This window comes from Symphalangus syndactylus, chromosome 2 (assembly GCF_028878055.3).
Source record: "Symphalangus syndactylus isolate Jambi chromosome 2, NHGRI_mSymSyn1-v2.1_pri, whole genome shotgun sequence".
Lineage (NCBI taxonomy): Eukaryota > Metazoa > Chordata > Mammalia > Primates > Hylobatidae > Symphalangus > Symphalangus syndactylus.
In genome coordinates, this window is record NC_072424.2 from 126,289,914 (window position 1) to 126,312,981 (window position 23,068).

General features: G+C 43.8%; 1 protein-coding gene across 5 annotated transcripts in view; it reads left to right on the forward strand.

Annotated features, from left to right (window-relative positions):
• SASH1 (SAM and SH3 domain containing 1) overlaps nt 1-23,068 on the forward strand; it is a 211,034-nt gene that overhangs the window by 156,840 nt on the left and 31,126 nt on the right. For 2 of the 5 annotated variants that reach the window (XM_055266799.2, XM_055266800.2), the window contains 2 exons: nt 16,788-16,920; nt 21,986-22,821. In XM_055266799.2, coding sequence (XP_055122774.1) covers nt 16,788-16,920; nt 21,986-22,821 — 969 coding nt within the window. Of the gene's footprint in view, nt 1-10,966; nt 11,371-16,787; nt 16,921-21,985; nt 22,822-23,068 lie in introns of those variants that run through there. The other 3 variants (XM_055266803.2, XM_055266804.2, XM_055266802.2) reach the window with 3 other exon arrangements.

Genomic DNA, 23,068 nt, shown 5'->3' on the forward strand with positions numbered 1-23,068 from the left:
CCTTTAGATCACCATGTTTCCACAAAGTTACACAAGAAGGAAGCTGTTGCCTCTACTAGTCCCTGGAAACCAGGCCTTCACCCTGCGTGGGCAAGAGAGGAGACTGGTTAAGCTCAGACTTGAGTCAGACCTTGGGCTCAGATTCAAATCTCCCACCTATTAGCTCTGCATCTGTGGCCAGGCACTTCATCTCTTTGTTATTTGATGTGAAGATCTTCTGCCCTTCCCGTCAACTGCCATTCTTGAAATACTTGAGTTCCCATAAAAGTGCTATTTTTGTACATGCCATTAACATGGTAGTAATGGCTTATATTCATGTATCAGCAGATAGGCTAGAATTGTCAGAACAAGCTTAATGTAAAAGTGCATGTTTACTTGGTTACGCTTTTACCAAACACATAATCAGTTTGTTTTCTATTTCAGAAGGTATTATTGTGTAAGTGGGTTTAAGGGTGGGTCTGGTATGATTTTAGTAAGCATGTTTGGACTTAAGAGTACCGTCTGTGAAGTGTAAGTAGTTATTGTACTGAAATAATCTAGGGCCCTACAGTGCTGATGACGTGGTCTCATGGAGTGTGTGGGTGTGGGTTCGGGTTCCATACCTGTTACATTGGAACGCACTCTCATGGCAGGCCCATTTGGCTCTTTGACTTTGGAAACTAACCAGGCACATCTTTATCATTACTGATTTCTACAGTTTCAGGAAGTTGAGGGTGCTTGCTGCATGGAGGCCTTCCTCGACATATCAAGGGCTGGCCGGGCGTGGTGGCTCACACCTGTAATCCCAGCTTTTTGGGAGGCCAAGGTGGGCGGATTGTCTGAGCTCAGGAGTTCTAGACCAGCCCGCGCAACATTGTGAAACCTCATCTCTACAAAAAAAAAAAAAAAAATTTAGCTGGGCGTGGTAGTGTGCACCTGTAGTCTCAGCTACTTGGGAGGCTGAGGCGGGAGGATTGCCTGAACGAGGCTGTAGTGAGCTGTGTTCATGCCACTGCACTCCAGCTTGGATGACAGGGCAAGAACCTGTCTCTAAAGAAGAGAAAAAAAAAAAAAGAAAAAGAAAAACATATCAAGGGCCACATTGATAAAAACAAATGACAAAATAACCCAGATATTATATAATACGAGGATACCTATTTTAAAAAAATTAATTTAAGATAGATTATGGATACAATTTGGTCTGTTGTTTCTTTCATTTGGTTGAACCTTGTGGAACTAGAGATACTAGACAGCGTTTGACCTATAAAAGTGGTGATTTCCTTTGTCCAACCTAATACATACATACCAAAGAGGATATGCCACATTTCCCCTGCTAGCTGATTGTATTTCAGTACAGATATTTGTAATCTAATTCGGTTTAGAGATTGGCATTTCAGTTTGCAATCCCAGTTTCTTATTGTGCTTTTGGGAACAACGCTGGGGAAGTTAGGGATAAGAGGATTTCCATTACTTGTTCAATGTTATTGATTCATTACATGTCAATTCCTTGTTACATCATTTGCCCTAGTGCCAGTCCTTATCTAATGGATGGGTTGGGGAGATACCCAGGCACTATTGTTGTTCGTAAGTAGAATTTAGACTGCGGGCCATCTCCAACCTAAGCCTGCTTATTAGAATCATAGGTTGCCCATCACTGGTTTTGAGTCCATTTGAATGTTGTCACAAGTACCCATTGTATCAAAATTCATTTTTTTTTTTTTTTTTTTTTTTTTTTGGGATGGAGTCTCACTCTGTCGCCTAGGTTGGAGTGCAGTGGCGCAATCTCGGCTCACTGCAACAAAATTCTTAGAACCATAGTCAGTCATCAGACAAATCATTTAGAAAGCAATATTTTAACACAACCAAATTTTTTTACAGTATAATTTCTATCAAAATATCCTTTTATTCTCTTCTCTATCCCATTCATCTCCCTTTTTGTACCACACCACACTCCTAACTTTCCAATGTTCACTCTACTATTTATTATTAGTATTATGCTAATAGCATCATATAAATAGTTTATAAAAGGATGCAAATCACTTCTTACACTGCGCATTTGACCCAAAGTGTAGGTTGAAAGAATGCCATCTTGAGCATTCTTTCATTTATTTACGTGCAAGCATTTATTGAGTACCCACTATGTGCCAGTCCTTGTACACAGGGAGCTTGGGTTTGAGAAAAGGAGCCAGATTAATAGATGGCGTGGTTGTGGACTTCATTGAGATTTTCCTGCCTATTGTGATAGGTGCACACAGAAAGTCCAGCAAGCCCCAGCAAGGAGAGTCTGGGAAGCCTTTCCAGAGAAGGTGGTTGACACTGAGGAAGAGCTTTCCAGGAGAAGGAGAAATGTGTGTCAGGAGAGGGAGCAGCAAAGTCAGAGGTCTAGATGAAGAGCTGAGTAAATCGGAAAACTTGGGTAATATGAGAAAATTGGGTCAAGTAATATGAAGCATTTCTCTCTCTTAGTATTTTGACTTCTATGGTATAGATTCTGTTTGCTTATTTTTATTTATGAATTGGTTCTGTAATAGGTTGTTTCCTTATTTCTGCAAACTGTAAATTTATATCATTTATTTTTTTATCTTGTCTTTGAGGTCTCATTTAATTGAATTCATGTTCTTATTAAATTATTTTATAGAGAGAAGCAACTATTAGGAATTTCTTCCTGTTCCTTGAGTTGAGATGATGAAGTGATGAGAGCAAAAGATTGGCTTTTTGTTTTTATCTATGCTTCTTCTTTTTCCCCCTCTCTTTGCCATAGTTTGTTTGTATAGTTGTCATGCATTTTTTTTTTTTTTTTCACCTTGGTCCTGTTTGGGTGGCTCTGATCACATTCTCCATTTGTGCTGATATTGAGGGTTATGTTTTGACCTGTTTGCCATGCTATCTGACAATAGATTTTTTTTTTCTCCTTTCAAGATACAGTTGAGGGCTTCATTTCGTGGTCCATTTATGTTTGTTGTTGCTACAACCTGGCCATGATACATGGTGAAATGTGGTCTTCATTAGGATAGCTGGACTCCGCCTTTTCTCTCCTGAAACTGTGTTGAATGTGCCGTATCATAATTTATGCCACCTGGTTCATAGCTGGGGTAATCGGTGGAATATAGCCATTCTGCCTTTCCTTCATTTTTTGAATTTTAGAGACTGTATTTCAGTCAAGAACAGCCTCACTTGAGTTTCCATCGTTTCACTCATTGCTCTTCTGTAGCCATTTCCACTGCTCTTAGGTCAGAAAAAGATAAAGAGGTCACACAGTTTCCTTCCAGATTTGGAGTCACATGAAAGGATTCTGTGGATTCCTGCCAGCCTGGCTTTTGTAGAAGTTGTGGGCCTTTTCCGTGGGCCTCAGAAATTTGTTTCTTACCTTGGTCATGGGGTTTAGTACATTAGATTATGTAGCTTTCTCTCTTTGGTTGCTCTTGGCGCAATATTTTTGCTAGTTTTTAGTGTTTTATTGTTTGTTTGTTTTTTTCTTCTTGGGGGGCTTTTGTGCATTTTGTTAGTCATTGTGAGAAAAATATTCTGTGATTCAGTGTTCAGCAGAGTTCATGACTTGATAGTTTTGCCAATTGGATGACCACAAACAACCTTTCTAGCTCTAAATAATTCTTCTCTGAAGGTATTTAGTCTAGATTTCTTCAGTTTGGAACTTGAAGTAAATTTGCTTATTTATTCTGCAAACATAAGGAGATTAACGTTAAGGTTGTAGATCGTCAGTCTAGGAGATAACATTGGACCCTCCCGCCTCCAGCTTCGACAGATGACCACTGACCTGGTGGCATAAGTTTGGCTTGGAGAAATGGTCTTGGTGATCCCACCTTCCTTCCATTTCCATTTGGCTCCATCAGTTCTCTGTATTTCTACATTGCCATTTGCCTGGACGAGGTTGTTTGGCAGCCCTGTCGGAGAAGTCATCGTGCCTGATCCATGAGTCATTCAGCCTAAGATGCCATAAAAGTAATGTGACTTTGCAAACACCACCCAATCCCTTAGGAGACTTACGGCTTCTGGGATGAACACTTTCATCAGCTCCAGAAACTAGCGCCTTAAACACATATATAATTGCCCTACTTGGCAGTCCCGTTCTGAATCATCCTTTTTCCATGGCATGTGAGAATTGGATGCCCTTGGGAATGAGTGGGTTCGGTGTTTTGCTTTAGTCTTCAGCGTGTCTAATCCCATAGATTTGCTCTGGATAACGCTACCCCACTCTGAACAGAGGGACCTGTAGAGCTGTGGATTACCTTCCCAACACTTTGTTTCCTAACTCACCTATTTAATATGAAACAACGCGTTTCTCTGACCTATGGTCAGGGTGACAAAGCCCCAGGCAGAAATGTCTTCCAAAGATTTACAGAGTCAAGGAGAAGCCAGTCCTCTTGCCTCTACTTAGCACTGTATTCCCCCACCCATTCAGGAGGAAAGGCATTCTCTGCTCTGTGGCAACCTGCAGAATTGGGGTGGGAGGATTCACTTTTGTTTTAAGTCTCCCTAGATCTGGCTGTAGGACTCCTGAGATTTTGTATTTTTCTCCCTTCTCCTCATGGGGGCGATTAAAAACGATTTCATGAGTTTAAGAAATAGATTACAGTTGATTAGGGAACATAACATCCATTTGCTGCTCCTTTGGTTTTATGGTTAAATTTTAAAGCAGTTTCTTAAGTGAATTAAGTGCTGACAAGCCTTTGCCCCTAAGGAATGGTAATATTACCTCAAATTCTCACATACTTTTTCCAAATAAAACTATCATGTAATTATCTTCTTCTCTCCACCGCCGCCTCCTCCTCCGTCTCTTTCTTCAAATCTGGCAACAACTAGTTAATTTTGAAACTGCCAGAGAGATTATTTCAGTGTTCCACTGCACCTCTGGGAGAAGAATGGAATCTCATCTTTTTTTTCCATATGCTAACCAAAATCTCCTAATTTCAGAGGGCAATGATGTCACCAGCTAATGAGCAAAATATCTCTTACTAAACAGATGAGTCCTCCCCTGACTCCTTTGTGATAAAAGAAAAAAAACTTACCCACAATGTGTTTCATATTTTCTACCGTTACTTCTAGCAACTCATAAACACACTTTTAAGTAATTCTAACTTATTCGAACAGTGAGACTAACTTTTTTCTAAACACGAAGAATAACACATTAACCTCATGACTGTGACCAAAAGGCCTCGGCCATGGCCCCAGAGTCAGTGGAGTGCTCCTGAGGTAGGGAGGGACTTTCAGTGCTTCACTTTTTGGACCGTGGAGGGAGATCAGGCAGTTGGAGAGATTATGAAATCAAGCTTGGGGAAGAGGAGGGCCGGGAAGCTCCTGTTGACTGGTGTCACATGCTGTTTATAAAAGCAACAACATCAGCTGAGCTCTTCTTTGTCTAGATAGGAGGGCATCTAAGGTTGGGCCAGGGTGGGTGGGAGAAGTAGGGTCCCAGGACCACGTAAATACTGGACTAGGCATATGTAGGGACATGGAAATGTCCCTAAACCCATGGCAGGTTCCTCTTCCCCTCATGGAAGTGTGCCTCAATTTCCTTACCCAGAGATGAGTCTTCCCACATCGGAATTCCTGTATCTCTGTGTTTTTCTCATGCGGTTGTCATGGTTGACCTTAACATTAATCATATTTCTGAACTTCTCTTGGGGCTCTCTCTACCCTCAGACTTCTAGATGATAACCTTTATAAACCCAGGCAATGCTGGCTTCCTCGTATTGCTATTCCTTGCCTTTCCTAATGCCTTGAATCATCAGTGCATTCATTCATTCATTTCAATCAGGAAATATCTGTTTAGCACAAACATAGATATTTATTTATCTAAGTGGAAAAGAATATTGTAATTCTCAGTGTTGGTAACTGCTCCTGAGATTTTAAAACGATACAACATTTCTTCAGGGCAAATTGTTAATATGTATCAAAAGTCTTAAAGACACACCCTTTTACCCATCAATTCTACAATCAAATCATCTTTCTAAAAAAAAAAAGAATGTGTTAGACATGTTAGAAATTTTACCACAAAGTGTGCATCCAAGGATTATTTGAAAAATTGGAAACAGGCAAATGTCTAATTATGGGGGCCATGATATCAGTAAATTATGGTATACTTTGATGGCTAAATACTACTATATCATTAATACATTGTATTGAATATTTGTTGACATGCAAAAATGTTCAAAAGATACAGCTTTTACAAATGGGCTATGAAACAGTGTGGCTACGGTATACACCAGGGGCCTGGGGTTTCTCTAAAGGAAAATCTTTTGAGGCAGCCGTGGCCCAGAGAGGGTCCCCACTTACAGGCAGATGTGTTATTTCTACTTAGACTGTGCGTGTGCCTTTGAGGGAGGATTTGGGGACACTGATAGTGACTAGAAGAGTTGGAGAAGGTAAAGATCAAAGATCACGCCTTCTTGTAAAAAAAAAAAAAAGAAACATACAGAAACATCAGAGTGTATTTTGTGTGTGCATGTGCATATGTGTGTGTATGGGGAAAAAGTGAGAAAGCATAAACCAAGATATTACCAAGTTTTCTGAGTATGGGATGATGATATGTCATTTCTCTTACTACTTTGTGCATTTTTGCATTCTCCAAATTTTTAATAATATATGTCATGTGTAGTCAGAAACAATAAATGCTACTAACATATAGATGTGGAAATGAATATGGTCATGTACATTGTCTGCATGACAGTTAGTGATGGGCTAGGGAATCTAGCAATGCCAATATATGTGCAAAGTCCTTGGATAAAGTATATTTAGTCTAAGGTAGATGAGGAGCAAAGCCAGGAGGGCTTTCCAGAGGAGGCAATATGCAGACTGAAACTTGAAGGATGCATAGGAGTTAGGGGTGTGGATGCAATCAGCAGAGCTGTTTGCAGAAGAGGAGCCATCAGGGCAGTGATGGGCATGAGGTGTTTGAGATGCTGCGAAGAAGCAGAGGACCAGGTGCTCTGATGCACTTTCTACCACATGGTATCTGAAAAGTGGAGCACAATGTACCAGAAACTGAATCTGACCACGCACAGTCACATATTTCACTATAAGGCCTTTGGACCTTGTTCCAAGGAGCTAATGAGAAACAATTCCTCATCATAGGAGTCAAATACTGAAATCCCTTCTCAGCAAATTTGCACATCTACTGTGTTCAAGCCCGCCACCCAGAGAACAGGACCAGCAGTGGCCTTCCCTCACAGAGTCTATCCCCCAACCCATCCCTCACCAGGGAGCTTTCTAGGGTGGCCTGGCTTAGCCTAATCTTTCAAGTATCCCACAGTTTACTCTGACACATGGCCAGGGCTGAGAGCCACAGGGCTGGGGAGTCTCAACTTCTTCATTCCACAGTGATCGCACCAATGTTTGTGGGGAGTCTACTATGGGTGGGCACTAGGAATACAAGGAGCAGGAGATCAGACAAGGCTCCTGGCCCGGGGAGCCTCCTGTTTTCTGAAAGTCGAGCCATGGTACGTCCTCACAAAGGGCCCAACATCGATTATCTTGATAAATACCTGAATGACTCCCTGAGAGGCGTGGCAGTGAGGTTAAAAAGGGGTGGACAAGGTCGGCTCTCTCTCCCATCCTCTTAGGACGCTCTCCAAGTCCTGTGCTGTGAGGAGAAGCCGCTCGGGGGAAGTACTGGGGATGTATCCTTCCCACCACCCTCCCCAAAGTATCTGAATAAATCAGTGCACGAACTTCATGTGTATTTCACATGGAACGAGGACTTCCTTACCTGCCAAGCTCTAGGCTTCACATTCGAGGTCTCGTTTTATACTCTGGAGAGCCCTAGGAGGCTTCTCACTGCCTATCTTAGAAATGAGAGAAGAAACATGCCCACAGCCACACGCTCTTCCCATGTGGCACAGAGGGGATCTGAACCTGCGTTGTCTCAGAGTCTTCTCCATATCTGAACAGCCTGTCCAGAACTAGCCTCAGATGCTGGCCATATGACGAGCTTTCACACGTAGAAAGGTTGTTGGTTTTTTCTGTTTTTGTTTTTTGAGACAGTCTTGCTCTGTCACCCAGGCTGGAGTGCAGTGGCACGATTTCGGCTCACTGCAGCCTCTGCCTCCCAGGTTCAAGCAATTCTTGTGCCTCAGCCTCCTGAGTAGCTGGGATTACAGATGTGCACTATGCCTGACTAATTTTTGTATTTTTAGTAGAGACCGGGTTTCACCATGTTGGCCAGGCTGGTCTTGAACTCCTGGCCTCAAGTGATCTGCCTGCCTTGGCCTGCCAAAGTGCTGGGATTACAGGCATGAGCCACTGTGCCTGCCTGGTTGTTGGTTTTTTGGTTTTTTGTTTGTTTGTTTGTTGGAGACAGAGTGTCGCTCTGTCACCCAGGCCAGAGTGCAGTGGCATGATCTCAGCTCACTGCAACCTCTGCCTCCCAGGTTCAAGCAATTCTCCTGCTTCAGCCCCCTGAGTAGCTGGGATTACAGGCGTGTGCCACCACACCCAGCTAATTTCTGTATTTTTAGTAGAGACGGGGTTTCACCGTGTTAGCAAGGATGGTCTCGATCTCCTGACCTCATGATCCGCCTGCCTCAGCCTCCCAAAGTGCTGAGATTACAGGCATGAGCCACCGCACCCGGCCTGGTTGTTGGGTTTTTAAGTGGTCTTTGCTATTTACACAGCACCTAAAAGAGCAGTTTGTGAAAACTAGGTGTTGTTTGAACTCCAGTGAGTTATGAATAGAAGACTGCAGAGTTAATAATAAGGCTGGGTGTGGTGGCTCACGCCTGTAGTCTCAGCACTTTGGGAGGCCAAGGCGGGCAGATCATCTGAGGTCAGGAGTTTGAGACCAGCCTGGCCAACATGGTGAAACCCCATCTCTACTAAAAATACAAACATTAGCTGGGCGCAGTGGCGGGTGCCTGTAATCCCAGCTACTTGGGAGACTGAGGCAGGAGGATTGCTTGAACCCGGGAGGTGGAGGTTGCAGTGAGCTGAGACCAAGCCATTGCACTCCAGCCTGGGCAACAGAGCAAAACTCCATCTCAAATAATAATAATAACAGTAAAAATATTAAGTCCTTATTGAACTCCAGTTCAGTAAGGATTTCATGTACGCAGTATTTAATACAACACACTGTAAGAAAAATGTTACTATACCAAACTTATGTGCAGGAATATTAAGACCCATAAAAGTAAAGTGATTTGCTAGAGAACTTGGTAATTAAACGCAGGTTGTTCTAACCCCTGAGGCCTTGGGCTAATCCTCTTCCCTTTACCCCAGTCTGACTGGGGCACTCTCATTTTCTTCGTTTTTATCCTGTAACGAAGGAATTTGGTGGAAAATGTCTACACTCAGTTTTAAGGAACTGTGAGCATAACTTCGCAGCATAGTTGTCAGTCTTGGATGAAGAAAGGCCTTGTTGAGTTAGGGTAGTGGCACAGGAGCAAAAGTATACAGTCTCAGATTCTGCCCCTGCCATTGCTGTGAAATGGGATCATGTATGCAAATGTTCACACAGTGCCTGGGAATGGTAAGCTTTGGACAAATACAAGTGTCGGAAGTACAACATCGCAAAAGCACCTGGGCCATCAGGTGGTGGCAGGGGAGGGGGAGTTTGTGGGAGAATCAGTTTGTGAAATGGGGAACTGGCCAGTGTAGGGAAGGTGTGGTGAGCCCTTGCAGGAGAAAGAAGGGAAATTCAATAAAGGTTGGGAGGAGATACTTCTGAGCAGAAGACAGAGTGGGAGAAGAGAGTTTAATTCTTGGCAAGGAGTGAGAGACACCAGCCCGCCCAGGGAAGAAGAGCAGGACAAGAGCCGAGGAAAAGGGGATGGAGCTCTGGTGATCTGATGCAGAACCTGCAACGTGTGCATGGTAAAACATGACCCTCCACTTGGGAGCTTCGTATTCCAATTCCCTTTTGTTGTTGTTGTTGTTGTTTGAGACGGAGTCTCGCTGTGTCGCCCAAGCTGGAGTGCAGTCAGGCGATCTTGGCTCACGGCAGCCTCTGCCTCCTGGACTCAACCTGTCCTCCTATCCCAGCCTCCTGAGTAGCTGGGATTACCAGTGTATGCCACCACGCCTGACTAATTTTTGTAGTTTTAGTAGAGATGGGATTTCACCATGTTGCCCAGGCTGGTCTCGAACTCCTGGCCTCAAGTGATCTGCCCGCCTCAGTTGGAATCACAGGCGTGAGCCACTGTGCTTGGCCGTTTTTAGTTTAGGTAACCTCTGAATCCTGTCCAACTCTAAATTTCTGTCATTTTAAGGAGGTACAGTGGTTCCTACGCATCCCTGAGTCCTGTGTAGCTAGGTATTTTATGTCGTGTGATGTCCTATAAAGCGATGGGCTCAAGCATTATACATAAAGACTCACCCAATAGGAGGGACATCTAGAAACAAGTAGCTCAAACTGTGCTGTGAGAATAAATGACTTACCCAAATGAATGAACTTAGCCCTGAAAAGACAAATGTGACTTGCAGCCCACGTCATGGAGACTTTGTATGGGTTTTTAGTCCTGTGTTGTTTAGACGATGTTCTGTTTAAGTAACAGCATGTGCCTAGTGGCTCCCCTGAGATCCTTGAGAAAATTAAATGATCATCTTGTGACACAGTCCTCATGCTCACATTTCTAGAATGCAGGAGAACTCAGATGCTCTGAAATGGGCATTAAAACAATTTGTTAAGAGAGTTTTAGAAGCACCAATGAAGGGGAAATACCCTACATTTACTCTGGTTGTTAAAATTTTAAAAAGGAATGGGGAGAGAGAGAGAAAGTGACAACTCTAGGAGAAAACCACAATCATAAGTTTTAATTCAGTGATTTCAAAAATAGCCATTGGAAGGTGTCTATTTTCAATTGAGACTACTCCCTTAAGGGGGTGTTCAGAAGAATGTCTGCAAAAGAGATCTTTTTTTAAGTTCAGTCACTTTTAAGCGTTGGTCCTTGTCCTCCTTGTCCTGGATTTGCTCAGATTCTCGCGTTCTTTTTTCTGTCTCTGGAATTCCATAGACAGTAATTAAGGAACTGGAGGCCAGCAGGAGGTCAGGGAGCCTTCCTCAGTGAAAACAGGGATTGTTGGCCATGCACAACACTCCCTTTTTTCCTTGTGGTGAATAGGAGATTTGCTTAGAGCTGATGACTTATGCCTTTCTTGCAAGTTATGCAGTTAGCAAGCGACTGGGGAATCAGTCAGCAAGCAGAAAGAAGCTAATTGAATCCAGTGTCTTCCCCTTTCTCCTTCGGATACTGAGCTGTGACGGTGGAGCCTGCCTGATCATGTAACTCCAGAGAGACATGTTCCAGGAGTGCCTAATCTTAATTTTGAGATTGCGGAGTTGATGCCACAAGAGTGAAGACGCTCTCCGAGTGGGGAGGGGGGTGGGAGGTACCGGACGTCTTCAGAATTGCCCCTTAGGCTTGCTAAATGCCGAAGCCGGTAAGTCACTGAATGCGTTCAATGGGAAAGGAAGAATGTGTTTTCTGTTGCTTCAAGTAAAAGTTTTTGCTGCTCCTGCCTATGATGTTTCTCTCTCTTTTCTTCTTAAATTCCTCTAGATTTGTCCTTCTTCCCCTGTTTACTTCCCTACCTGGTAACCCTGAGCATTCTTGCCTGGCATTTTCACCAGTGAAAATGCGTAACTTTTAGAGAATAGTGAATATTATTTTGAGAATTTAAGACAACGAGCATATATGGCTCAGCTGTGAATTGTGGAGGCTTTTCCTGGGGAGGACTTGAATTCAGACAGTGTTGTACATTGCTTTTCATAAGCTTATATCTGATTGGCTTCCTTCTCTTAACTTTAAGATTAATGCTGTGACACAGCCGACCTAGAAAGCTGAAGCATGTATGTCTGATCATGCACTAGGTTAGAGAGACCAGTGTGTGAATTTCACAGGCAAGTACATTTCCAGTTTCAAATTGCTTTTCAGAAATGTTTAAATATCTCTCGGTGTTATGTGGCGCTGGGGGAGATAAGTGGGCTTAGTCTGGGTGTTAATTGTGGCAGTGTGTCGTGTGTTTCGAGCCAGGGAAACAGGCTGAGTGAAAGTGCTTCTGCAAAGGGCACAGTTGTAATCCTGTGATCAGCGTGGTGGTCTCAAGCCATCCTCCAAAGGGTCTAGTTTCTCCTTGCAAGTTTGTTTCAACCTTTATTACAGCATATCGCCATTGTGCCTGCACAACTGTGCCGTATGGCTTTTGGAAAGGATTTGCTCTGCACACTGCAGTCCCAAGAACTGTTTGTTACAGGGTCCAGTGAAGTATCTGTTACCTACCAGCAGTGACAGGTTTACTTGGAGCAGGGAGAGGATGCATTCAGTGAGCTCCAGCACACAAATGTTTGTACTTACAGATGCTATTCATTTTGTTCCTCTTTTCTGATCATCCAGCGTGTAGCTGTGTTATAAAAAGTTCTCCATGCTGGCTCCATGTCTTTCCTATTAGAACATTGCAGATGTGTCAAGGATGCACTTGTTCCAAAAGAAGCTGGGAAGGAAGGAGGCTCCACCCTCCTCTGGGTGCCAAACGGGCCCCATAGGTTCCTCATTCAGCGGCCTGGCCGGCGAATGGTGTGCTATCTCTTTAAAGCAGCTATAGTTTTGTGTCTTGGCTTGGTCAATTTGTTATGGTTTAAAACTGTGGAGCCAGCTGTCTGCAATCTGATGTAATGTTGCTATGGAAACCAGAAATGAAACACTTAAGCATTCACCACAGAATTACTACATATAGCATTAGCCAAAGTAATTAAAAGTTGAGCCATATGGGCTTTCTGCTGGAAAAAATCTGCAGAGGAAAGGCTGGAAATCAAATGTTTCTGTTTACAATATTGGAACTCCACTTTTCCACAATTTTTGGTGGGATAAGCTGCCTTTTTCTCTTGAAGGTTTTCTGGTGAGGAGCTGTCATACAGATGATTGAGTTCACCTTCTCACTGAGAAGATGAGCTGTTTAACTCTGACCCAGGGTGGGACAAGGGAGTGGAGGCCACACTATCTCACGTTTGAATGTGTGTGAATATATACTTTTATTTTTTAACTTTAGTTTAAAACCTGTTCTATAATAGTGCTGAGCCTATTTCTTAGAATCAATCATTTATTTTATATACAATGCAGATTTCCTGTATCTTCTACAAAGTTCTTCACATAGGAAGATTTCTTTTAAAATATACATAGTATTTCAATTTAAAAATTATATATTTTTTATGTTTATAAATATAAAAATTCTCAAGCCCCCATCCCTGGTAGTGTATTTCCTGAATAAAAAGACATGCTGGCCAGCCATGGTGGTTCACGCCTGTAATCCCAGCACTTTGAGAGGCCGAGGCGGGCAGATCACCTGAGGGTCAGGAGTTCAAGACCAGCCTGGCCAACATGGCAAAACCCCATCTCTACAAAAATACAAAAATTAGTTGGGTATGGTGGTGTGTGCCTGTAATCCCAACTACTCGGGAGGCTGAGGCTGGAGAATCGCTTGAACTCAGGAGGCGGAGGTTGTAGTGAGCTGAGATCGCACCATTGCACTCTAGCCTGGGAGACAGAGTGAGACTCCATCTCAAAAAAAAACAAAAAAAAAAAACAAAAAAAAAAGAAAGACATGCTATGTTATTTTCAGCATTTGGGAAGTGGAATATACTTAAAAAGAGAAATATGACATGAGGAATTCAAGATTTACTCTCCAGTTTAGAAGAAATGCAAGCCTTTTACACCGTTTTTGGGTTAAAACAGCGGGTGAGAATTTTTTAAAGGCAAATATTTCACAACCCTTTTTTCCTCTGGACTCAGTAGGAAGTGAGAAGTCAACACCTCTCCATCAATATCATGGGTGCAGCAATACATTCTTGGGATAGGTTGTTGAACTCAAGTAACTTCTAGCCTGCCTTCTAGGCAATTTTCTATTTAACACACATGCATGCACACACACACACACACACACACACACACACACACCTTGGATGACCTGGGTTTTATGTTGCATTCGTCTTCATATAAATTGTGCCTCATCTATCTTGTCTAGTGTCCAAAATATGATCATGGAAAAGAAGGACTTGGTTGCCATGGTTTGTGATTTGTCAATGACAAACACCTCCAAATCTTGATTTTTCTAGAAAAATAAAAATAGCATTAATTCAAAGATACAAAGAAGTATAATTCAAAGGTATGTTTCTCAAAAATAAATGGAACATGTGAAAACAAATAAGTACATGGAATATGTTATTTTTTGCCACAGTGAATCTGGGCAGAGGAAAGTAGGACTTTATGAGGAAGGCACTGCCTTTAAATCTACTGTCTTGGTTTAACTATTTTGATTTCTCCTTGGAAAGTTCACTCTAGTACATATAATGATTTGTGTCTTTGTGGACTAAAATTTTTGTATTACTTATTTCTATACCCCATTTCTCTTCTTACTGCCCACTATCCCACGCATACACACACCCACACCACCACCAACAACCAGCAAACTAGGTATGAGGTATACACATCAGTAATTTTCATCCTATAACACAGCTTCTTATATTTTGACTACAAACAATCTGTACCTATTTCATTTTCATTTGATTTCAACATTTTTATTTTTATTTTTTTTTAGACGGAGTTTTGCTCTGTCGCCCAGGCTGGAGTGCAGTGGCGTGATCTCGGCTCACTGAAAGCTCCACCTCCTGGGTTCACGCCATTCTCCTGCCTCAGCCTCCTGAGTAGCTGGGACTACAGGCACCCGCCACCACGCCTGGCTAATTTTTTGTATTTTTAGTAGAGACGGGGTTTCACCGTGTTAGCCAGGATGATCTCGATCACCTGACCTCGTAATCCTCCCACCTCAGCCTCTCAAAGTGCTGATTTCAACATTTTTAAATGTGAGGGTTAGAGACATATTCTAAGTTTGTCCCATTGATAGTTATAGAGACTTTCTATAACATAATGTTGATTCTTCTTCTATTAGAATTGCTTGGCTTTTGAGCTACATCAAGAGAGCAGAATGTTTTTAAATGTTTATATGTAATTCCATGAACTGTGGGTTTTTCAGGTGCTGGTTACCCAGAATGAGGGTTAACCAAGTTCTCATTCCTCTGGTTGACCACTCCAACCATTTCATCACATGTCAACAATCCAACCAAGTAGAAATGAAACTCAAACCAGACAATACCATTCTGTATTATGAACTACACTTACTATTCTAATTTTTTATATTTTCAGTTTTAAGCCTAATTGCCAGCATCCAGTGTAGCCTCTCCCCACTGTTACCTAGGAGTCCAGTTCCCATTCTTTATTACCAGGTAACCAGTACTTAGCTTTAATTCTGACACTTGCAGGCAACATTTTATCTAGTAATTTTAGAGACATTGGACATAGATATTGATACACTTTACAGAAGAGAAGTCTGAGAAACACTTCTGTCCTGATGACTTGCTGATGTTAGGTTTATAGTTAACCATAAGTGGGTAAACGGTTTGCTGATAGTCATACGGGGAGAAAGTACCATGGCCCCATGCCTTGAGTTCCAGGGTGAGGACAGAGGCCAGGACATTAGTTGTTTATATCCCTCACTATCCTTGTACTAACGTTTGTGCCATAGTGCAAAGAGGACTCACAACGTGCACCATTTTTATGCCTAAATAATGCATAGAAACTCTACCTCTTCTTCTCCTGAGGTATTCTCTGCAACCCTTGCTTATCTGTTTTACTGTCTGTAACACGGGGATTAGTGAGAGCTTTTCTTCGGGAGAAAAGTCTACATTAGACTCGTGTTCAGAGATGAGGCTTGTTTTTGTTTTGTGTGTTCATTTGAGGCATTTGTCTTCCTTCTATTCCATGAACTGGGTTGGAGGAAATGGAGAGAAGGTTGTTGTCAGGGCGTGCGACATGAGCTGGAATTGCTCACCCGCTGCACAGGGTGTGCCGAGGCGGCTGCTCTGCTCCCAGGCATGCCCATGCACCCGTGCTGCACGCTCATTTAGCCGGAGATCTCTTTTGCTGTTTCACATTTTGAACAGATACAACAGAGGAAGCTGCATATTGGATGTTGGAGCTGACTTAGAAATGAAACCCTCATTTTGTTCACAAGGAAAGGATTGTTTTTAGCCTGGGTCATTGCTGCAGAGAGAGATTTTTTTCCCTCTCTCTGTAATGTTTGATACTTGAGGGAAAACAGCTGGGCCCGAGCATGCTGACTCCCTGCAAAGTGCAATGGGCTGCTGGGGAATATGGACTGTACTGTATGGCTGAAAGGTCAGCTTTTTCCCTTGTCTCTCTTGGAGGAATGCAGGGTCTGTCCTCACATGCGCCTTGTGAGCCCTTAGAAAGAGCCGGGAGAGGCGGAAGGGCTGGCTGCAATGTGGCAGACAGTCTTAGCCAATGGGATGGAAGAGGCTGTTTGCATCTCTTTCCCTTTCCTGCCCTGCTGTTTTTGATTTTTGGGGGAGGGCTGGAAAAAGCCAAGAGAATTTTGGTTTGGAGAAGTAGTTGATGACCACGTTAAACAGCAAGCCCTGATGGGCCAGACAGATGAGAGCCTGGCCCAAACCACGCAATGAAACTGGAATTACAGGGCCAGCGTCGGAGGGAGAGTCCTGCCGGAGTCCTCCTAAAAGAGGACAAGGAAGTAGTTGAGACAGATGCCCCCACAGGCCAGTTGAGGGCAAGGATATGTGTTTCCGTGCCTAGGACCTAATTCTACGCCGATTTAGATCTTAAGATGGTATGTGGCACTTTGTAAACCTCTTGGGCAAATTTGTTGGTTCCCCAAGTTCAGCGACAAAGCTGCCGAGGTTCAGACTGGCAGCAAGGCCGGCTACATCCAGCCGCACGGGCAAAGCTTGGAGCAATTACCTGATTAACTTTTCTTTGTTTCTTTGCCAGTCAAGAGAACAATCGGATGATGAGACTGAGGAGTCGGTGAAGTTTAAGAGGTTACACAAGCTGGTAAACTCCACTCGCAGAGTCAGAAAGAAACTAATTAGGGTGGAAGAAATGAAAAAACCCAGCACTGAAGGTAAAAAAAAAAAAAAAAAAAAAAAAGGCAAACTCCACCCTGGTTATTCCAAAAGAAATCATTTGGGGTCAGTTTCTCAGTAGAAAAGGGATACGATTTCAAGTGGAAAATGCATTGAGCTCTGGCTGAATCTGGCAGGACTGTGCCTGCCAGAAGAGTGATGCTCAGATGCGATGATGTGATGGAATGAAGGGGTCCTGGAGTCAGGCGTTTGGGGTGCTTAGTCATTTAAATTTAAAAGATGGGAAATGGAAATTTTCTCGAAGTGTAGTATAGCTTTATGTATGAGCTTATACCATTTTATATAAACTTTCTAACTTTTTCACATGAACCTCCAATCCCAAAAAGGACTATGGTTCTTGCTCAGTGAATTTAGTTCAGATTTGATATACATACATTTTGAAGAAATGCCTAACAATCAGGGCACCTAATATCCCTTTAAATTTCTCAGGGATGGTTTGTTCTTCCTGTAGAGAGTCTCAAGTCTCAATTCAAATGGGGGCTTTAAGGACCTAGGATTCTAAGAGAATCTTTTAAGAGTTGTATTGCTGGGGTTAGCCAGGTGAAACAGTAATGTCAAAAGTGACATCAGCTTGGATTTATTGAAATGGAGAGTTATCCTTTGACATATAATTATGACAGTTCAAATCTCAACCTGATTCATCTCTCTTGTTAGTAATGTGCATTTGCAGCATCTTATAAATTCTCCCCAAAAAGGTAAAATAAAAGAATAAGATTTTTCTGTTTGAAAAATGAAAATAATTGAATTGGATAAAAATACTGGAAAGACTATGCTTTTTAAAAAACACCTTACTTGTTAAAATGTCATATCTACATTGTGAGGAATTTCAAAATCTTAACATGTAGGTTTTGAAATTATTTTTGTAGAGGCATTTTTGTTATATAGAAATAAAATCAAACAGTGTAAAGAAATGAATTTCCCCTTATTTGCAAAGATAAGGGTTTTTTGTTTTTATTGCTGCTTTTAATTTGTGTTTGTTATTATTTGTGGGTTTAAATCCCTTAGAATAATACTGAAACTAAGTGGGTAACTGTGAGAGAATGGGGATTAGAAGGGAAAAGAAAAACATGAGGAGAGAAATCAGCTTTATGGCCAATTTCATAAACTAGGGTTGTTTTCAATTCTGGGATTTCATTAGGGTATCTTTTTGCGTGGTAATTCTGTTTACATTTGGATGCAATGCTGATTTTACATTTGGGTGTTTTAATACCTGCCTGCCGGTTGTGAATTCCACAGTATTGAATGTACCCTGTGGTGGCCCTTACCGAAATCGCAGACAGGGTCAGTTGGTACTGTTAGGGGGAATCATATGGGATTGCCAACATTCAACTTTAAGGGCACATTTGGTAACAAATCTCATGAACACTCGGCCAAAATCAAGCCTCAAATATAACACATAGATGGGTGGGGTTCATCCATAACTAAGATAACATGGACAAAGTACCTAGTCCTGGGCCTGTTCCCCAGTGGGCCCTTCACACATGATAGTGGTGTGTTAAAGCAGCCTTTCCACTAGAATAACACGATTAAAAATACAGACATTGTCATTTGCAAATTTATTTCGGAATAAATCAATCCAGCTATCTTTGAGAGGTATCAATTGAAAAGGAAAAATACACCAAAAGGGATAACTCTAGAGTAAAAAGTAATAGCCATATGGAATTCTGGCTCTGAACTTTAATTTATCTGGGCACAAATCAGGCTTCACAGACGGAAGATGGATTTAGTGAGCTCAAATCCTAAGGTACGCTCTGGCATCTGATGAGTCAGGGTGCTGAGTTGCCCTTGGCCAAGCTCACCCATCTTCTCAGGAGAGGCCCCAGGTGTGTGTGTAGCTCAAGGCGCCTGCTTTGGGCTGCCCCCCAATTCCCTGCTAAACTGGAACTTCCTCCAACCCCTGCACAATAGAGAACTCTCTGAGGGTCCTACTGGCATTGGTACTTGGGAGCAGCTATCTTGGCCCCTGTCCATCTTGCAGAGCAGAAAGGATTCATACTCCAGTAGGCCCCCCCTTCCCCCTCCCCTGCCCTTGGACTTACAAAGGGTTGATCCTTTGACTTCCTGCATGCCTGTGCTAATACCAAGTTGTCTGCATGATAATTATCATGTATTGAGGGCACACCATCTGCCAGGCACTTTCCTTAACACTTTAGATTTTATGTTCTCTTTAATGTCATCCTCAGAATAGCTACCAGAAGTAAACACTTAGACCCTCCTCATTTCACATACGAGGAAACTGAGACTCAAAGAGGCTAAGTAATTGATTCCTGGCCACTCAGCTAGCCAGCAGAAGGCCCAGCACAGTGTCCAGGCAGCCTGCTCCCTGATAGCAGCGTGTTCTCACTCCGCTGCCACCTCTCTCCCCCACCAGCTCTGGAGTCCTCGGAAAGCCAGGAGAGAGATCAGTTCTTCACCTATTCTCACCCTTGCAGCCCGAGTTTCAAGTCCTTATCCTGTCATGGACAACCCTGGCCAATCTTTAATCTAAGTTACATCGGTGCCCTTTATCTGCCCATTTCTGTGTCTTTGCCGCAGAATGGACACCCTTCCTTCCCTCATTGCTCCCACTCAGTTCTCTCCAGTAATGAATCGCCAGTTTTGTAGAACGCCTTTCCGTTCATACAGCACTTTCACGTAACTCTTTTATGAGGATAATGTTTACTGTTATCATCACAACAGCCTTGCCAGGGATATTATGGAAAGATAGGTAGGCATTGTTACAGATGAGGAAACAGAGGCTCAGAGCCAGGAAGTAATTGCCCAAGGTCATGGAGCTGTGAGTGGCAGAGCCGGGCTGGATGCAGAACATACCCCTGAGTTCCTGGCATTAAGTCAGCCCACAGCCTACCTCTCTCCTCCTGCCAAAGTCACCTTGCCTTTGGTAAGCCGGTCTCAGCTGAATAAGATAGATGGAGGCCTTCATGTGAAGCAAATCACAGCAAATGTGATGGAGTGAGCTCATCTTGATGGTCACTCTTCCAGTAGGAGAGTTGTATGCTCAAGTCAGAGAAGGATGGGAGAAGCGATGCTCCAACTTCAAGCCGTCCAGGTCAAGGTTGGGATTCCAGGCCACTGGTCAGGCTCAGACGGAAAAGCCCGCACTACAGGAGGCCTGCCCTCAGCACCGGCAGATGCAGCCTCTTGGGAAGCGTTTGCTACATTTCCCTCACAACCCCTTACCAGATGCTGACTTTCCTGAACTCGAGAATAGAGCTACATTCATCATGGACATGCGTGCACCAGCTGGTTCCAGACTCAGATGTGACACCGAAGTATTGGAATCTCTGACGACAATCCTAAGCACAGAGCCCAGAAAATGTCCAAAACAACTGCTGAGTGACAGATCCTTAGGATACGCAGGGTGGACTCACCTGACTTCCCTGAAACCCCTTAGGACTGGGGGAGGAGAAGGGCCTTTGCACATCTGCATGGACAACTGGGCAGATGATGAAGCCACAGCCATGCTCAGCTTCTTTAATAGAGAAGTCCATGGTTGGGCTGCCCCTGCCACAGGCTGTGCCTCTAGTCTTGGCTCAGTCGCTTCTTCTTGGAAGTGGAGGGTAGACTCTAACTAGAAGAGGTTGCTATTTGTATTTCCAACAGCATAAGAACCCTTGGTCTCCACACCTTGTCAGTCAGGTGTCCTGAGGAAGGAGCGGGAAACTTCCAGGATATTTGTACCCTGCCTCTGGGCTGGTGAATTTCTGTGAGAACCCCGAATCCTGCCTTTAAAGTCCCCCTGAAAGATCCCTGAACAATTCTTCAGGGGACTGTGGGCTAGGCAGAGTTTTACATCTTCTTTCCCACTTCCCACCACCGTCTGCTGGACATGAATGTAAAGTTGACCTTGGGTTGTATTTAATAGCAGCTGTTCTTTTTTGTTGTTGTTGTTACATTTCTACCTATAAATCCCATCAATTGGGAAAGTAAGCCATTTTTAGAATTTTAAAGGACAGCTGCTATTCTTTTCCCCTCTGAGTTTTGCTCTGAACTGAGCATAGCTCCCCTTTTTCTCTGACATTTAACCACACACTGGCGCCCTCGTCCCAGCTGGTATATTTAGTGCCATCCTTCTGTTCCAAGGAACTTTTCCTTTTTTCCTCTTCACAATTCAGCGGGTGGAAAGCTGCAGAGCTCAAAGTTTCCCTATAATTAAAGAGACACAGCCAGTTGGGATCGCTACACCCACAGTTTGACCTACTTCTTTTCTCACATCTGTTCATATAACACACGCGGAAAAGAACTCGGTTTTCCTGCCAGCAAGTCCAGACCTTTCCACTGGGCTCCGGAGGGTTTGGCTTGCCACCTGGCTCCAGTGAGGGCTTCAAGAGCTGGAATCCCTGAGACCAGTGGGACCCTGGAGCTGCCTGCGTGTCAGGGCCCTTAAACGCCCTTGTTGCTTCCTAGCGAGGCCTGAGTTGATGGGATTATCTGGCCGGGATCACCGAGTTTCCTAACTTTTTGCATTTGGCCTGTCAGCTGGAGACGATTTGTCAGTCACATTTGCAAGATACAACCCTTTAGAGTGTTTCTCCCCACCAAAACTTCCTTGGAGATTTAATCACTCAAATGGCATATGTACCAATAAAACAGTCACTGTCAGCCACATGACATTTATCACACTCCAACTATAAAAAGCAACCAGAGCCAACATAAAGGAGTGCCTTTCGGAAGGGGGAAAGATCCTGATTCCTGGTTTCAGAGGGTTGCATTTACAAACTGCAGAGGGCATTATCTCGAAATGCTAAGGCATATTGTGATTATGGCTAGCTTAGATTTTGCAAATGGCATTTTAAATACGTCTGTGAAGGTGTTAGGTCTACAAAGATATTTAAAGAAGAAAACATATCTGAAACCTTTTAACATTAAGCTCGTGTGAAACCATGTATTTGCACAGTCTATTTTCATTTTTCTGTACATATGTAAGTGGGAGCTGGGTTTATAAAGAGGGTCATGATACGGAGAAAGGTGGTGAATGTAAAGAAAGATGTATGCAAGAATGCAAAGTTGTGTTCACAAGAGACTCTGTTGGTTTCCCTCCAGGTGGGGAGGAGCACGTGTTCGAGAATTCGCCGGTCCTGGATGAACGGTCCGCCCTCTACTCTGGCGTGCACAAGAAGCCCCTTTTCTTTGATGGCTCTCCTGAGAAACCTCCCGAAGATGACTCAGACTCTCTCACCACGTCTCCATCCTCCAGCAGCCTGGACACCTGGGGGGCCGGCCGGAAGTTGGTCAAAACCTTCAGCAAAGGAGAGAGTCGGGGCCTGATTAAGCCCCCCAAGAAGATGGGGACATTCTTCTCCTACCCAGAAGAAGAAAAGGCCCAGAAAGTGTCCCGCTCCCTCACCGAGGGGGAGATGAAGAAGGGTCTCGGGTCCCTAAGCCACGGGGTAAGTACGGATGGTGTTTGCTTCTATGACAACCACCGTCGCAGGCACCACCTTCTGGTGTCCCTGGAGGAGTTTCAGAGTGTCCGGAAGCAAATCCGCTTGAAGAAAACGGATACTAATTATTCCTGTTCCAGAGCTTTTCTCTGCCAGCGTCCCTCCAGAAAAGGAGTCACCAGCACCACCTGTGACCTGCAGCTGCTCCGGCAGAAAGGCAAAGGGGGCGGGAGCTGCGGCTTCCCCGGCAGGAGGGTGCGCAGGCGCACCTCGGTCAGCGAGTTCAATATCACCTACGTGGTGGAGCGGAGCCTGTACAGCCACCTGAACCTGACCCAGCTAGTGCGGCCAGCCTCAGACAGGACCCTGAGCAAGGCTGAGAGACAGGACCTGAGGCGGTGCCTGCTGGAGGAGGATGAGGAGGCAAAGAGGAAGTGGGCCGCCACGGTCGACCGCTGTACTAAAAGGGTTCTCTTGAGAATCCACCAGAAGTCTGTGAGTCACAAAGATGGTCCCGAGGACGGCCTTGTCATTTCTGTGATGTGCAGTCAAGCATTATGGCCTTTCTTCTGCGGGGACCGGCTTCCTCCCCTCTCTCCTGTTCATGACGTCAGGGCACATCCCACCATCACCTTCAATTTCAAATCCTGCTTTCACTTCCAGGCAGCTTTCACCTTCTCTTCCATTTCTCCTCCTGTCAGATGAAGCTGTTTGAGTGCCCATTAAACTAAGCATTGAAGCT